The sequence below is a fragment of the Asterias amurensis genome, chromosome 4, assembly GCF_032118995.1.
Source record: "Asterias amurensis chromosome 4, ASM3211899v1".
NCBI classification, from domain to species: Eukaryota; Metazoa; Echinodermata; class Asteroidea; order Forcipulatida; family Asteriidae; genus Asterias; species Asterias amurensis.
Genome location: NC_092651.1, coordinates 21452997 through 21471947, shown reverse-complemented (window position 1 = coordinate 21471947; position 18951 = coordinate 21452997). Strand labels below are relative to the sequence as shown.

At 36.4% G+C, this 18951-nt stretch overlaps 2 protein-coding genes across 2 annotated transcripts in view; one reads left to right on the top strand and one right to left on the bottom strand.

Moving 5' to 3' along the window:
- The window catches only part of LOC139936524 (crystallin J1A-like), a 40439-nt gene that overhangs the window by 17922 nt on the left and 3566 nt on the right, over positions 1-18951 (bottom strand). The window contains exon 3 of the mRNA XM_071931360.1: positions 4066-4242. Within this exon, the coding sequence (XP_071787461.1) occupies positions 4066-4242 (177 nt within the window). The remainder of the gene's footprint in view (positions 1-4065; positions 4243-18951) is intronic.
- The window catches only part of LOC139936522 (uncharacterized), a 73169-nt gene continuing 63742 nt past the window's right edge, over positions 9525-18951 (top strand). The window contains exon 1 of the mRNA XM_071931356.1: positions 9525-9675. The gene's annotated coding sequence lies outside the window, so the exon portion shown is untranslated. The remainder of the gene's footprint in view (positions 9676-18951) is intronic.

Here is an 18951-nt window from a genome sequence, read left to right as displayed (position 1 = left end):
TTAAACATTTTCCCTACTTCTGTGAGGACCTAATCTATTCGAAAATGATTGCATCACAAAACTCAGTTTAAACTTAGAGCCCATCTTTAAAACTGCCTACATGGTCTGACAAGTGTTGAAGTAACCTCCTCATGCAATGCCAAACAACCTGATGGCATTTGTAAAGTAAGTGAAACTGTACAAGTCTACTATCCCTAAGAAATTCTAGTGTGCCTCAGAAAATGCTTGCATTGATCAGCTTTCTAAAGTGAAGAAAATTGGCTTTAGTCTCGGGGTGAAACCTAAGAGAGTAAATGAGTCAGCTGACAGTGAGAGAGCAGTTGGTCACAACATCTTCCGTTACCAAAATAGTTTCTTTATCATATTACCATTTGCCACGACATGAATGTGTAAAGTCATACCAGCACTGTTCCAATTTGATTGATCATAACCCAGATTAAATCACAGCGTCCCCCCTATCCCTCAGGCCGAGCAAACATTTTCTAGGGTAAATGATTTTGACGAATATTTGAAGTAAATTGAGATTTAAATATCGGCCTGGAGATGTACAGAGTGGCTTCATGCAAAGCTTAATGTAATAGCATGGATTATACAGTTTATGAATCATGCTTAATTTAATTCATGGCGTCTGCATAATGCACTTATTAGGCAGCCGGTATTTAACAGGCGGCAACACGCGACCGAATACTTCTAGAAAATCTCACGTGATGATGACATTAAGCTAAGGTAACAACTGATCTTTATGGGGGATTTAAACTTTGCTAGGCTCCTTGTTAAAAAAGATAAATCCAGACTTTACATCATACAATCTCCTGATTTTATCACATTAACTTATTTATTTTTGCCCCAAGTCAGACCAAAAGTTAACCGGCAGAATTGAATTAGCAATGTGACCAACATTGACATTTTAAGGGAAGGTATACGTTTGGAAGGTATACGTTTGGAAATCACCCTTAAAATAATGGCAACAAAAACTTTCTGTTAAAAGCCTACAGTAGCTTTAGACAGTATAAAACATTTTGAGAAACATTTTATTTCAAAATAATGCTGTTACGGAAAAAAATACATCAGTTTTTATCCCCAAAAATTTGAATCTGCAGAGAGTTACTGGCAGTAACATTTCTCAGACTCTGTATTCCTATTTTGAGTTATTCTTCCCTACAGATTGTCTTTGACATCTAAAAATCGTGACCACCTTTTGAAATGAAATGTTCACAGGTTAGTTTTACATCTACATTAAAGGAACACGTTGCCCTGGATCAGTCGAGTTGGTCTTTGAATAGCATTTGTAACCGTTTGTTATAAAATGCATATGACTAGAAAGATATTTTAAAAGTAGAATATCCACAAAGTATCACTTGAAATTGCGTGGTTTTCCTTTTACCTCGTTGACAAACACGGTCAGCCATTTATGGGAGTCAAATTTTTTACTCCCATAAATGGCCGACCGTGTTAGTTTGCAAAGTAAAAGGAAAACTACGCAATTTCGAGGCAAATGTGTGTGGATCGTTGTATTCTACTTTTAAAAAATCTTTCTAATCATGCATTTTATAATAAGTGGTTACAAACGCTTTTTATAGACCAACTCGTCCGATCCAAGGCAATCCAATCCAAACAATCCAATGATTCCAAAAACCAAAGGTATTGTTATGGACGGGCTGGCCTTTTCAGCCATTGCCCAAGGGATCGAACGTCATCACAGTATGCTTGCCTTTAAAGAAAAATAAGATCAAATCCGTAAGTTGGATATCTTACAATGAGACTTCTTTGCCTCAACACGGCATAGCCTTCTTAATATCAAACTAACCATTCTTGAAGAAATCTATGACTAACTATAGATCAATAAATAGCTCCAATGTAATTAAAACTGCATTGACAACAGGAGATTGCCTTTGCGAAGAGCTGAAGCAATGCTAATTTAAGACCACGGATGTGGTATGAAACATAGCAAGTCAAAGTCAAATCAGTTTACTCACTTCAATTTACGATAATTGCCTAACTGCAATTACTGGCTAAGTGTTAAGTGTACACAGTCAAACACAAACAACATACTTAATTATAACTCCGTTTTACCCAACTACATGTGCATATATAATGAAGCCCAGCTAATATTGATCAATGCACTGGCGACGTGGCTAGAGCAAACTTGGTTGACCACAAGTCATCAGTCGAGTGAATTAATTTTTTCTGAGTAAGTTTACGGAACAGACTAGTCAGTATTGTGTTACATGAGACTAAGCTACTCAAAACCTTCTGTGAGAATGCTGTCAGTTTGTTTAAGATGGAGAAATTACAGAGAAAAATTGTGCATCTGTGTTGTCGGGTAAAACAAATACCATTAATCATTTTTGTAATTGTGTTACATGAGACTAAGCTACCCAAGACCTTCTGTGAGAATGCTGTCAGTTTGTTTAAGATGGAGAAATTACAGAAACAAATTTTGCAACTGTGTAAAACAAATACCATGAATCATGTTTGTATTTGGCGGGGCCACCAGGATCTGGGTGTTTTTATACATATCTTGACCTGATGCTTCATGGAGGCAACAGGGGCAATTGCCATGTTGCCCCTCTGGTCATTGGTACCTCATTTAAGAGAAACCAATTCAACGGGCAAAAATGTTTTCTTTAATGAATTTGGTGTATTAATAATAATAAGGTTAAGCTTTCGGGAGCATTAGGAAATTTTAAAACATCGTAGGGATACATCTAAACAAAACATTGTTGGTTTCTTTAGCAAGTAGACACTGAATGCAGCCTTAACTTTCACAGGTGAATTTAACTGTATCATTCTCTACAATTTTCCCAACAACCAATCTATAGGACCATACCTTTAAACTCCTTGTTCTATCAAAGCCCTAAATTCACAAGATCTGAAATCCAAAACCCAGCGGCTCTTCTGAACCATACGAATTCAATTTTCCTTCATCCTGCTAATTCTCGAATGGACCATGTCCATGTGTAACCTGCACAGATAGTGACCCTGCATATCTCAAGATCAGCACCTGAATTCCTTTGGAAATGTACAACTTGCGCATGGTGACACATTAAAAACACGAAAACTACACGTATATCATAGCCATTTGATCTTGAGACAACAAACATTAATGCGATGTCCCCCAGGCATTTTTCATCTTCCCCCACCGTGAAATTCTTACATCCGGTAATGGCATAACATCCATCACGCCGGATTTTCTTTTTTCTCTCTCCCTCTCTCTCTGTCTCTCTCTTTTATATGATTCATATTTCCTCCTCTGATACATCGCGGCAGTGCCTTCGCGTCTCGTACAGAAATAACTACTTTATATTCCGGAAGGTGAGCCTCACGTGTCGTGATGCATTAGTGGATGGATGGTAGGGTGGGTAGGGCCTGTAAACGTACCCTTGGGGAACACTGTGTTGTCATACATGGCACGTTTCAAAGGGATCAATATCATTGATGACATTTGAAAAAATCACATCTAGGTTCTAATGTATTTCAACTCACAACAGCAATTCAAAACTAAGGACTAACATTATTGTAATTTAATTAAAACAATGTTAGCCTTCGAGAAAGACTCTGCTAGGGTCGAAATGTCAGGCCAGTAACTATTTATTTCATTTAAAAAAAAAAACTCCAAAAGTATGTAAACTTAAAAAAAGAAACAAAATTGTAAAGTGGTAAAATACTAAACAAACAAACAAATAACAGTCAAAAACAGTAGAACTTGATAGCAGAAAATGCTATGGACAGGTCCTCACAGAATTAACTATTGCAAACCTGCAGCACCTATGCTTACTTCATCTAAAAGTTAAGCAATTCTAAATGCGCACTTACATAAAAATAGTTATATCAAAATCAATTGAGAAATCTGGGCCAAATTCCATCTAGAGCTGCTTATAAGCACAAGAACTAGCTTAAAAAGAACAACAAAACTAGGTTACCGGACAAACTACCATGTCACATACATGTACAACTATGTATGACTGGTATCTTGCTCACTTTTGCTTAGCAAAAATTTGTCATGCACTATTTTCTGCTTTTAAAAGCACCTCTAAGAATTTGAGACAATGATCTGCTCCTTACCTTTGCTTTCTACCAATGACTGAAGGAGAGCGTACCCCTGATCAGCAAAGCCACTCAGCGATCCAGTTGGAAGCTTATAGTAAGGGCAATGACCCTCGGGAATGAATTCCGGCTTGTCATGTTTGGCCACGATTGCATTGAGATCATCCTGGTTGTACACCCAATGGATGGGCAGACCTGCATTAAAGAATAGGAGAAATGACAATTTAGGAATGGTTGAAACGTAAATCAAGATGAGTTGTGTTTACAGGCACAATATTTGGTTCTTGAAAAAAAAAATAGGACCATTTTGTTGAACACAAGGGCTGACCTACATGTACTAATGGTAATTTTACTTTATGGGGAATTTCAGGCTTTTTAATTGCAATTTTCTTTCTTTTCCAAGGGATAAAAAAGAGAACAAAATCAGACTGAAGTAAGAAAAATATTGAGCCTGTGTACGATTGCATTATGGAAACCTAATGCCGTATAAATGTCTGAAGGAGAGCGGAGAAGAGGGAGCACATGCCCCGGGCACCAATTAAGAACAGAGCCAGACAGGCAAATGTTTAGTTGTTGTTTTTTAAATTTTTATTTAATTTTTATTTAATTAAAAAAAAAAAAAAATCTGGGGGGGGGGGGGGGTTGTAAGTAGTTTGTGAATACAGGTTTGGTAATCACTAACTTCTCAAAATAATTGAAGGGTTTTCAGAGAACAAATGTTATTTTAACACATCGTCATTAATGTTAGAAATCAGCTGTTGAATTGAGATTTTTTTAAAAGTTTTTTTTAAAGATATATTTTTTTTTAATTATATGACTAGGTTTCAGAGGAACATTATTCACAGAAAAAAGGGTTCTAGAATGAACTTCACATTTGTAAGCTTTCAGACAAAAATTAAACAATGTTTTTAAGTCTTACAAATCCTTTATTTATACATGTCAGCCTAACGCCTTTAAGCACAAAATGTAACAGATGTCAGTCAGCTGGCATTTCGGCAATTTGCACAGAAATGGAATCAATGTTTTATACCCTCGGTTTATCGGTTTGCAACGAATGTTCGTCATGTCTTTCTCAGAAGATATGAATCATTTTCGCGATGCGACAGATACCCAAGCAGAAGGTATTACAGCGTGGATTTACATTATTCACGCCCGAATGCACAATGCATTAATCCGGAAACATGACAATAATAATGAATCACATCCTCCCACACCCAACTGTAACAAGACCATCTTTTTGAGCAACCACTATAAGTTTGATAGAGTTTCTTTTTTGAACCCTTCGCCCCCGAGCAGCGACAGACATTTGTCATTGTTAATCGAGGCGAACTCGCCTGACGAGAGAACGAGAGTACGTTTGTTCGACCTGTGATGGCATCATATGATGAAGCAGCTGTCTTAATATCAAGTCAAATAACCCGGCTGCTAAGACGTCTGCCAAGACGGAGCCAAGCAGTGTCACACTTTATCAAGACAGAGACGATATTGATAAAAACAGATAATGTAATTTGTGGTTTTTGTCTAAAGACGACGATGTGCAACCGCATCTTAAATGATATTTTATTTAAACAGACGTCTCTGATGATATATTTATGAGAAAGTCAATTGTCGGGGAATCTTTTTTGTTTTCACTGTTCCATTAAATCACCATTAAGAAGGACTGTCCTCCCTCATCCTAAAAAATATGTTAAAAAAGTGTGAATTAAGTGGACTTCTTTTATTATTTATTAATGACAAGGTCAATTGTCAACGGATCTGTTTGTTTGTTTCACTGTCTCAACAAATCACAGTTAAGAAGAGCTGTTCTTGACGTCAACAAACACAATTTGTACATTAGTCATGCATTCATGAGATCATGTTCAATATATAATTCTAAGTAATGGACTTGATGATTAAGGAAAATAAATGTTCATCAAGGGGAGTGGGCCTGCAATGTCGGTGTCATACGAAAATCTGTCCGCCGAAGATTCTGTCCTTGTATGGGAAATGAATATGATTATGGGCTGAAGGAGGAGGACTTCAATGCTGTCATAGGAGGAGGACTTCAATGCTGTCATTGCTAGAACAAATAAAATAGATATTTGATATGGGTCCATCTTTGCTTGGTGGCAACTTCTGGAATTTGAAGAAGAAGAAAATCAGGATCTCGAAGTCCCTCTTTAAGATATTCCTTCTATGTACACATTCAGGTAAAGAAGTGTTATTTATTACTGTTAATGAAATTATTCGGCATGACTGACTGTGTTTATTTAAACTTACATAACTACTTGTTAACTAAATGTTATGTTAACCCGCGAACGAGAACGACCCTGATACAGTAAAAAAAAAAAAAAAGTTACATAAACGCTGACACAACTATCTTTCCTGTTAAATTAAGTTAGTAATATTGCCTTTGCATGTATGCAGTGACTAACTGATCTGATCAGAATCAGTGAAGCGGAAGAGGTATTAAGGAAAATGCACACTCTGTAAGAAAGGCAAGAGTGTTAGAGGAGGAGACAGCCTTCTTAAATCTACTGACATTCTTTGCTGTCAGTAAATGCTGCAACCTCTGTTCATTCTGCGACAAGCATTTAGTTTTGTGCATACTTTGTAAGTTTGTACTCATGGAAATATTGTGCCCACTCGTGTAACTAGAAGAAATAAGGTATTATATACCGGATTATGGATACAAAACCTAGTATTTAATTTTACTCTAAAGCTGTAAGTTCATACAAGTACCATTTTTTGTGTGTGAAACATTTACATCTAAAATGAAGTCGTATTTAAGAAAACTATCTGAAATCTCAAAACGCGACCAATAAAATTTTCACAGAATAGTTTGAAACTACTGTACAGGATTGAAATAAACACCAAAGGTATACTTTGCGTTTTAAATCAAACAGTCCCAAAACCAAAGGTTTATTTTTCCTTTAAAATATAAAGAAAGACTCTTTTAGGATCGAAACGTCCGGCCATAAACAATGTTGTGATCACGAAATACTTCTTCCTGGTGATGACACATCTCCGTTATCATCCAATCAGCTGTTTACATTAAGACACATAATAAGACGTGCCCGCATCGCTTAGACACATTAAAAGAAGTGCCCGCATCCCTGATCCCATCACTGATAGCAAACTACCCTACCAGGGGATGGGGAATGATTATTTCAATATGATCGAGTGTTTAGTCGATGACTAATCTCAAGATTAATCCACTGAAAGCTTTTATTCTTACCATAGAGTATAGCTTACTCTATGTTCTTACTCAGGGCCTGAAAAGATCTTGCATAATGTTGCACTTTTACGTCTTGTAATTGAATTTGACTATCTCGAAATGTTCCTCTTTTGTGTACATCACTGTGCAACAGAACTTTCCAAAGTCCTAGTTTAAGTTACTTTTATGATCACTATAAATAGTGCACCATTATACATAAACAGTCTTACGGAAAAACAACCAAATTGATAATTATAAAAGAGAAGAAGTTTTAAGTTGCATGGCCCAGTTTTCACAGGGAAACTGTTTTTATAAGAAATCACATGAGGGAAATTGTTTTTATAAGAATTTTTCTTTGAATTTTTTAGACAGATGATACTTTTTTCGAATTGAAAAACACACAAAACCCTTATGAGCCTATACCAAGAACAATGCACAACATGTAGCTGTAAAGCAAGAGTTACATTTCATATACCATTCACACAAATATCATAGCCCATTTTTGCTATTATATATATTAAAATTTAGCTCAACAAAATTAATGAAATTTTTAATAAATTTTAAAACTGATGGCATCATTCCTCAGGCTGTAATGGAAGTGATTAAATCTCACAAAGGTTCTTTTGTATTGCATTCAAGCAATTTAAACATTTAAAATTCCCCCATTTTCTTAGTTTAGTTTATCAGGGGTGAGAGTCATTGCTCAATAAAATGTCTAAAACTATAGGATTCTAATTTAGGAGGTATGTTAAAACGGTGACATTCCAATCTATTGGTAGCCCCAAGGTTTAGATTTCAAAGAGCTTTTTATGAACAATGTCCTCAGCGCTAGACAAGTAGAACAATGAGCTAGCTTTCTTTTCATGTGGACAAAATATCAATTTAATTCAATTCAACTTTTATTTCCATTTCACATAATATGTGTTCCGGTATCATACAAAATGATGATTTACATTTTCAAAACAGAACACACTAATAATACTATATAGTAGGAATCGGGAAGACTCTTGTGAAATGGAGGCAATCCCTGGTAAGCGTTTGCTTGATTTGGGAATTGCCATACAGGACAAGACCGACAACGAACATAAAAGACACGAGGGCAAAAAACACTATCAGAATGGCTGCAAGAATTTACATGAATAGATAATTACTACTATAAGTAATGATAACAATAATAAGCATTAAAACATATCAGGCAGACTTAAAAAGGCTGAACTCAGAGAAAAGTCTAAAAAATTATCATCCCTGTTTATGTGCAACGTCAATCAAATCAGTGCAGTAATATTTCCTAATAGATTGGGTCTACAGTAAAGATTTCCACTTTCCACTATACCCTTCTTTCAACATGTACCCACGATTACTCACTGACACACAAAAGAACAAAAAAAGTCCTGCGGTGACAAGGAATTGACAAAGTCAGCGGCGTGAAACAAGGTTTTCCAGAGATGCCGCCACCAAGTCAAGTTTAACGATGACTCATCGCATTTGTTTAATGTACTCCCTCCAGGACAGAGAATTTATGATGCGAGATAAATTTTGCCGCCGTCGCCGCCGAGCGGGCTGAGAACTTGTAATTGAGAGCAGCAGGACTCTCAGATTGCATGAAGCAGCTTCCATGAGAAACATTCAAAGCAGTCAAATAAACAATTTTTTTCTTTTAACTGCTCGGAGAAAAAGCAACCAAGAGATACATTGTCTCAGCCTGTGGGATTTTATGGGCAAGATGCGATACATTAAAATGTAAAAGTCGTGATTTATTTAAAGCGAGAGTTATTCTATCTGTAGAGTATAACCTGAAACCTGATAAAGCCATCTTTGTTGATGATTTCTTTACTGGTAGAGAAACACAATATTCACACGTAAACAAGTTTGCATGTGAAGATCAAGACATTGCCATAGTTTCTTGTGCCCTTAGTTGCGCCAGGGATAAAGAAGGGAAGCCACGCAGAATCAAACTATCCATTCCACCCTGGCAGAATGTCATTCCACCCTGGCAGAACTTTCAGAGAGGAATTAAGATTAATCTTCACACAACAAGCCATAGAGTAAGAGAACAAACTAACATCTAGGAAGACAGAAAAAATCCCTTAGTACCACACCTGGAATTTCATCTTTGAGAGGGCAAGGCCATTTTCATAACACAAAGGGCACTTCCATTGGAAAATCTTAAAGTCTATTGGAAACTTTTGAAGGGCCACCAAAGCCACCTTGGCCTACGTGTAATTCCAGGCTTGAAGTATAAATCAGGAGCAACACCCCTCTTTATCGACATGGAATAGTCCAATATTAAGCGATGCCTTGTTCTTCTTGTTGCAGTTTCTTCATGAATGGAGCAGTCAGCTAAGATAGAGTTTTTATCGAGCCCTAAACTCCATGGATACTACTCAGGAATCATAGAATGTCTGCAGGGACATTTGCTTTCATCAACTCAGGTAAATTATTTTTAAACTTCTTTTGATGTTTATAAATTTATGTGAAACATTGTTATTATCCAGTTACACTTTGAATCATCAGCTCATTATGTTATCATACCTCTTTCACACTAAACAAATTTCATAGGCGTTCCCTTCAGAAAATCGGTTGAGCTGCCGTTCACACTTGAATTGCTAAACCTGGCAAACTCCTGGGGAATAGGCATACTCATGAGAAATAGTTACCAGGGTTAAAACAAAAAATCCACACTTGATTTGACTATCACTAATCATTGGCACATTTTTGTGTGCAATGCCTTTTTATTCCTTGAATTCTACCTCCATGCGTGAATCTATACAAAAAAAATTGCTATTTCGAATTTCAATTAGAAATTTCTGGGTAAAAATCTGATTAAAATCAGACCTAGCATCTTTAAAGGTGACAAGTGTGAAAGTCTTTTGCCCTTCTCTACGCATTCAGCTGTGAATTTTCTATCAATACACAGCCATGGAGGTAACACATACTGTACCTCTGTGACATGATCTAGCAGCCTATTCATCATCAATTGCAGCCTATTCATCATCAATTGATTGCTCAACACCCCCCTCTTATCCAGCCAAGGAGTTCTCAAGAGCCTGAAAAATACCACAGCTATATTTAACACCAATTCACTATCCTTTACTATAAAGGTGGCATTCTCAAGACTAAATCCTGTCCAACAATAGGAACAAAACTGGCTGTAATTCTCCCTGGGGTGTGTGTGCTGATCACTTGAGTTTTTTTTTTATAGAGGTTCGATGAGAGTAGTCACTGGGCAGCTGCTGATTGAGAAAGGGGTAAAGAGGAGAAGACAGGGTCTTATTTTAGCTCGAAAATGTTTAAAACTAGAGGTGATATTAAGAGCAATTTCAAATGTAATGTTATACTTTGCGTTCCCACCATATACAGTTAAAAGTATTTTGAGGCATTGCATGGTGAGGTATCAATGCTTAACGGTTCTGAAAAAAACCTGTCCTGCTTATAAATACTACCTGGGCGGAAGGAAGGAAATCAGCCAGGACTACTACATGCGCATGCGGAGTGAGTTCTTATTGGTCTTAACATTTCACCTAGCCTGCTCTAGTCATCGTCAGAAGAATAAATAGCAAGCATGTCCTCAAAGAAAAAATCTACACAGCAAAGAAGATTTGTATATATATGGTGTTACAGCAAACTGAAGTTACAAGTAGTTGTATCTAATATAATCCCCGCTTCACAACCCCCAACATGAGTTGATTTCTTAATTTTGGTAAAGAAATAATTTCTTTGGCATGATTTGGCCTTCATCAAATTGAGATGAGTAGCTAGATCCATTTGTATTGTACTTCTAGTCGTGAGGCTAAATTTGTATGCCATCTTTAGGACATAGATGTACTCTTATTGATGGAAAAATACCTTCTTTCAGTTACCATTAGGATGTAAATACTTTAAATACTTGAAGATGATTTGGTTAAAGAAATCAGTTCTTTCAGCACAATCAGGTGTGCCATATACCAGAAGTTAGATTGTACTCCTAGTCATAGGGGAGCAATTATCAGTTGTGATGCTAAATTTGAATGCCATCTTTAAGACGTAGAGATACATGTACTCTATTTGATGGGAAAATAATATTGAAGATAATTTGGGTAAAGAAATAAGTTCTTTCAGCACGATTTGGCCTTCACAAACAGAGGAGCCACATACCTGACAGAAGCTAGATTGTACTCCTTGTCAAAGGGAAGCAATTATCAGTTGTGATGCTGAATTGTTATGCCATCTTTAGATCGTAGATGTACTCTAATTGATACCTGCTTGCAGTTTCCATTAAGGATTTAAATGCTTTGAATACTTGAAGATGATTTCATCCGGACGGGATACTTCAGAGGGATGGAACTGCACACGGTTGATTATAACAGTCATTAGAAAAGCAATTAATCTGAAGGTCGAATCCATTGTGCACAGGTATTCTACCTGTACAGCTATTAGCATGATTTCTCCATGGGGATGAAATGGCAGTATTTAAAGACACTGGACACTATTGGTAATTATCAAAGACCAGTCTTCTCACTTGGTGTATCTCAACATATACATAAAATAACAAACCTGTGAAAATTTGAGCTCCATTGGTCGTCGAAGTTGCAAGATAAAAACGAAAGAAAAAAACACCCTTGTCACACCAAATTGTGTGCTTTTAGATGGTTGAATTTGAGACCTCAAATTCTAAATGTGAGGTCTCAAAATCAAATTCGTGGAAAAATTGTTTCTTTCTCGTAAAACTTTGTCACTTCACAGGGAGCTCTTTCTCACAATGTTTGATACTAGAGAGGTTTCGCAACGTACACAATGTACACATACAGATACCGATACGTCGACACTTTGTGTGTTCACGTGACTCGTATCCGCGACGACAGTATTTTGCATACACGTTACCAACTGATACGGGAGCTCATACACGTTGTAGAAAAACGGATACTGTTTTGCAGACGTTTGCTGTATTTTTGTCCCCGATCAAAAACATTTCACACAGAATTAATTTCACTTGTATCCTGCTTGCTATAGACAGAAAATTGTTAGTCATTTGCAAGCAAAACGATGAAAAAATGCAGTGTATAAAACCATGATAAAACACAGGGTCTCTATCGGTCATGTTTGTCAGAAAAACACTCATGATGAATGCGAGTGAACTCAAGTGAAACATATACATACAGTTTGCGAAACAAAATCCAACACGCGGCTGGCGTGAACGGATACGGTTATCATATCCAGATCTGTATCTGTATTCGTGCGCTTGCGAAACCTCTCTATTATCAACCTCTCCCCATTCCCCGTCACCAAGTAAGGTTTTATGCTAATAATTATTTTGAGTAATTACCAATAGCGTCCACTGCATTTAAAGGGTCTGTATACGTTTGGTAATGACACTGAAAATTAGTGGAAATAAAAGCTTACGTGGTAAGAAGTAGTACAGCAGCTTTGGGTAGTATAATGCATGATAGAGAAACATTTAGCTTTGATGTGCTATGGTTATGAGAAAAAGAACTCCCATTTTATCCACATAAAATGAAAATAATGCGGCGTAACCCATAAAGCTTCTCATTTTCAACGCTTCTCAGACTGTGTATTCATATGGATTATTCTTCCTGTGTGGACATAAATTCACTCCAGAGATTCAGCGATATCTCAACAAACATGATTACCTTTTGAAATGAAATTTCCCCAGTTTAATAAGCAGGACAGTTCTTTTCAGAACTGAGAAGTCTCCCAAACAATCTACTCTGCGGTAGTAGAATTAAGCAAGACAGTTCTCTAAGAACAAACTCTACCTGGCAAGTAGATACACACATGGTGTTACCGCAAACCAAATATATATTGTTAATTTTATTGTAAACAATTACGTGTAAATTTTTTATAGGATTAAAACAACTGAACAGTTCCAAAAACCAAAGGGTATGCAATGCGTTTAAGGATAATGCATGTAAGCTTGGGCGATATCCAATTATTTTATTCACGATATATCGCCAATAATATATCGCGATATTCGATATAATCGCGATTAGTTAAATTTGACATCATCAGTCTTCAAACTCCCAGTGAAAGTTGTAGAAGAGACAATCATAGCACAAGAGAGGTGTTATAATGACCTATTCTTCTGGTTTTACTCCAAACCTATGGGGTGCAAGATGTCTCAGCTAGGAAATACATCGCGAAATTGCGATACTAAATCGATATCACGATATATCGCGATATATCGATATTTCGATTAAAACCAAATCGAACCGATATCGAAATCGTTTCCAAATTAATATCGTGATATTCGATAATATCGTGATATCGCCCAAGCTTAAATGCATGGTCTAGAAAGTGCAAACTACTAACAAATAAGAGGCATGTGTCAATCTTTCTGCACTTACATGTAACATGGAGAATAACAGTTACTGTTCAAGCATTACAAGCATGTTGGGCCAGCAGGAAATTATGCAGAATGGCAAGGGCAAAAGAACTTTATGGGGTTACCTGTAAAAATTGTGGATGTATGAAAAGTGGTATTCATTGCCACAACAGCACTGTTGTGTGTAAACACAAATCTGAAGTGACCTAGTGACCTAATGCAGTTGAGGAAATGATGGTCTTTGTAGGCCATCAAAATTTGATGCATTACACTGAAATGGTTTTGTGATGGTTTTATGAATTGTTCATGAATCAATAATTGGAAAGAAAGGAGATTAGTTCGAGAAATTCTAGACAATGCAAATTTTTCTTGTTTGTATAATTTTGTAACCGTAGAAAAAAAACATTTATAAATACTAGGCCTACAGTATAGATACATGAAGACCATTTCTAATTTGTATAATAAGATTGTATAATCATCAACATGGGCTGCAATATTTATAAACTGATTTAACTTTCTGCACCTAAAAATTACACAGACCAACTAAAATATATAGCACGGTGCAGGATTCTTTCAGAAAATGTTTCCTCTTTGGAAATTATATTAAACAATAAACCACAGAAGGGAAATGTCCTCTTTGGATGGTGATATAAAATAGTAGCCGCCAAAAACACAAGTCAAAATAATTATAACAAATCCAAGCCTTGCACTCGTCAAAACACCAGAGGCAATGTTATTATTCATTATGGACGATCAATTCCTATAATGCTAGACAAGCATGAACATTATAGGTTCAATTCGATTGGTTATTTATACAGAAACTAAATACAAAAACAAGTCCAAGTTCACATTACAACTTTCCACTTTAAACCTCCCCAACAGAGAAGAAAATTATCACCACTCCACATGAATATTTTCGGCGCGTGATTTACATGTAGAAGACATTTCGACGTGCCCTCAGACAGTTATTTATACTCTGGGGAGTTGCAGATCAGGAAACATCCATAATTTACCACGTTTGTGACACAGCCCCAGGACTTTTATGGAAATGTTGGGGTCCACTTGATACCCTATCACCCTGGGCCTCTCCGGCCTGAGGTAAGATGAGTTCTGCTCCCCATCATCCTAATGAACCATGCTAATAAACTGGTACTTGTGTCCCACGGTTAGAATCAGTGAGTCAACATTAAACTGTTTAGGTAATGATGGGTAACATGCATGCCGTCAAACATGAACTATTAGGCTTAATGATGATGAGAAGTGATGAAATATATGTAAATGGCTTGAAATATATGTAAATGGCTTGAAATATATGTAAATGGCTTCTGTTGTCGAAGCGGATTACATTCTTACATTCCCAGTGGATTCTGTGGCATGTTTTCTTTTCAGAAAAACAACAACTACTTTGTATCTCAAACCTTCAGAAGCTTTAAATTTTCATGATAAAATCCAGGATCTTTGTTAGTGTACGCATAGATTTTTTGTTAAAAACATTCTTGTCTTAAGAAGTTTACTGAGCGACCTGAGTGTGTTTGTGTCTGTTACAGTCCTGTCATGAAAACAAACATTGGACCACAGGTAGGCAGGAGTTCAGACATATTAAAAAATGTTTTTTTACACATTCAATGGCTGTGGCCGATAAACTATGATTGTTTAGGCCTTGCCATTTTATGAGCAACGCTTAATAGCAAAAAGCTATTGTGGAAAATATAACTTAATCAAAATGAGCAACCAGTTAACAAGTCAAAAACATTCGCACAATTTCTTCAAAAATGATTCACTTCATTACCGATTATGTGACACTAAACTGAGCATTTCCCATATCATGCATGACAACATGTACTTATAATGTCATATTTCAACCTATAAGAGGACAATAAACAAACTGTGATGTTGTCACCCCACTTAAAGAAATATCCAGCCAGGAGGCAGCCCACAACATTCTTAGAAACAAAACGACTCAGTGTTGGGTTGACTCAAAGGGTTGAGTCAGGATTAAGTTGTGCAACAATGAGTTGTTTGTAAAACAGGAATTATAAAAGTGAGATGAATGTTTAGAGTTTATGTGTGACAATCAATCATTCTGGATTACTGTTTATATCTTTCTTTTAACGATTAGTTTTTGGTTTTTGGTTTTGTTTTTATGCAAAGGATAACTTTTTTTTTTTATGACCAAGTATTTAAAATTGGTTAAACATGCCTTCTGTTTAAGCTATTGTAGAATAGCAGACGAAGCTAGTAAACTGTGCCTTTTACTTAACTTGTCTCCAGGACGTTTTAGAGGCTCAGATTTTACACATGTGTTATCACAAACGTACCTTTTTGATGAAACAATAGTGACCACAACCAATTTTTTGGTCAAATGAAGTTACATTCGCACACTCAAAAATAACTAAGTTACGCAACCTGTTTTATGTATATTAACATCTGAGAAGGAATCAGTATGAGCATTTAAAAAAAGGAAGTACTGGTTGCACAGTTTTCAGTAGCCCACAGGTCAAGTTGAAAAGTGACATTAAAGACACTGGACACTATTTGTATTGTCAAAAACCAGTCTTCTCATTTGGTGTATCTCAACATATGCATAAAATAACAAACCCGTGAAAATTTGAGCTCAATTGGTATTCGAAGTTGCGAGATAGTAATGGACAAAAACACCCTTGTCACACGAAGTTGTGTGCTTTTAGCTGCTTGAATTCGGGACCTCAAAATCTAATTCCGAGGTCTTGAAATCAAATTCAAATATTTTAGTGGAAAATTACATCTTTCTTGAAAACTACACTACTTCAGAGGGAGCCATTTTTCACAATGTTTTTGCACAGCTCTCCATTGCTTGAATTACCCAAGTAAGTTTTTATGCTCACAATTAATTTGAGTAATTACCAATAGTGTCCACTGCCTTTAACTAACCCGTAGCAGTCTGAGCATTGTTATTATAACTTATGTATTTGTGCAAATTTGTTTTATGTTTGCATTGTTTTTGAAAGCAAATACAAAATAATGTCTAAAGTAACAGAATATACATTAGGCCAACAATTTTGAGGGCAACCCAAAGCCATGTTTTTATTTTCCGATGAGCACTTCCAGTTGAAAAATCATAAAGTCTACAGAAAACCTTTGAAGGGGGCACCAAGACCAAGACCAGGGGCAACAGAGGCCATTATAATTCCAGACCTGATAATAATATCAATAATATGAAAATTGTATTTCATACACTGTATAATACCTGTCATCTAATATATTGAAAGACAGCACAGCTAGGCATCCAACAATAACCTTGAGAATGTTTAAATTTCACTTCCCGTTCTTGACAAGAACAAATTGTACTGTCTTTTACATAGGACGAGTTACTTAGGGGATAAATGTATAATGCACAGGCCATACTTCTTATGTACGTGCACTTTGCAGACAACTCATTAAGAATGTATGAATATTTCATGTTGTCTCATAATTAATAAATATTCCGCACCTGCAGTTCTAGTGGCATGATAGAGAGCAAGAGCCCATGTGAATACTAACTTAATACCCTGTGGCATCTTGTGACGTCAATAAACTCTTCAAGTGAAATTACACTGAAGTAACTAACATGCAGTACATTAAGCTGCACGGTCAGAACTGGTGTTAAGAAATAGACAGCATTGAGCTAAAATAACGAAACCCAAGAGACCAGGGCCAAATTTAATATGGCTACTTTGAAAGCAAAAAATATTGCTTAAACATTTTCTGCTTAGCAAAAATAAGCAGGATACCAGTTACTGATTGTGCTTGTGACGTGGTAGTTTGGCTGGCAACCTTATTCTGGTGAGCATAATCTCCAAAAAAATATGTTGCTATTGTGTGGAAAGAAAGAGCCTTTTTCAAATTGTTTTGAAAATAAATTCTATCCAATCCTAAAAAACCACCAACAACAACAAAATCCAGATGCTGTATCATGTCATACAAAAATAATGCACACAAAATCCCTGTGAGTCTGTACAGAAGAATAGAAAGCAGTCCACATTCCAACTAATTATGACCCAAACTATGCCTCAAAAACCCCACACAAACCACAACTCAGGACTTATAAATTACCAAGTAAACTTAAACTTGAAAGCTCTAGACCCAGCTGTCATTCACACCCTATTTACAAAACAGATTTATCAACAAATCCATGTTTAACTGTCAATCAAGCATCACCTGTCAACCTGCAGAAGGTATTCAGTAAACATCCAGGGAACGGAATGTTTAAAATTTGTTCAGTTAAAATCCCATGACAAAGAGTATTAGTGAAACAATTTCCCAGGAGATGTCAAACTCTTTTTCAAAATAAAGTTCCTTCAAACAGATGGCTAATAGTTTTGTATTGGTGTGAATTTTGCTTTTCCCTAAAATAGTTTGCGGTAATCACATCAAATACACAGTAGGGATTGCAGGTATGGGTGTATTGGAAGCATGAGGGAGACTGAGTTCTTGATGGCTAGTCCCAAGTGGTAGAAGTGGTTTGTGCTATTAAAATAGAAGCTGTTAAAATTAAACTCCCAAGACGATCAGAGACTTTTAAGACACTAGTGTTATTCATTCTAGTATCAAGTTAAAAAAATTCTTTGCACAAAGTTGTTTTTCATCTATTCGGCAAAGCACAGTCAGAAAAAAAAAAAAAATTAAAAAGTATTTTTCCACAAAGATAAAATTAGCTTTTAATATATTAACCCTCCTACAATCAGTGCCTTTTTGTAACAAGTTGATACACCATTTGAAACCATTCAAGTGAATGGTATTGAATGGTTCCCCAAATGGTTTTGAATGGTGGTGCAGCTGGTACAGAATCCTACCAAGGATCCCACTAAGTCATGACTTTGAGTGATACCAGGCGGTTTGGGGGTGACCAATCTGCCCATGGCTACCAGGTTACCACACACTATGTCATAGCCACTACAGGATTTGTTTTACAGCTTGCTGACCATCTGACACCATTCGGCTATGGCAATGCACACAGGTACAGTGTATGCACAGCTCAAAACCATCTGAATGGTTTTGAGTGGTAGTACAGCTTATCATCAACCCTGCTCAAATGGTACTACCATGTGTGTACAAAGACGATGGGGTTGTAAACGTTAGTGAATTTTGAATGGTTTTGAATGGTGCATCAGTAGGAGGGTTCTAAGGATATGAAAATATTTCATTTGATGCAAATTCTTATGTTAAAATTCAGAGGTTGTAACCTTAACTAGGGTATGATCCCTGTGTATAGGCAATTGACACAGTAGGGAGTCTGCCAACATACATTGTAGGGATACATAGCTCGGTTAGTAGAGGGCCAGCACATGTTTTAGTTCGAGTGATAAAATTCCCAGCAAGCCCATATACAACAGTTTTACTTTTTTAGTTACACATGTGTGACCAGGCACCT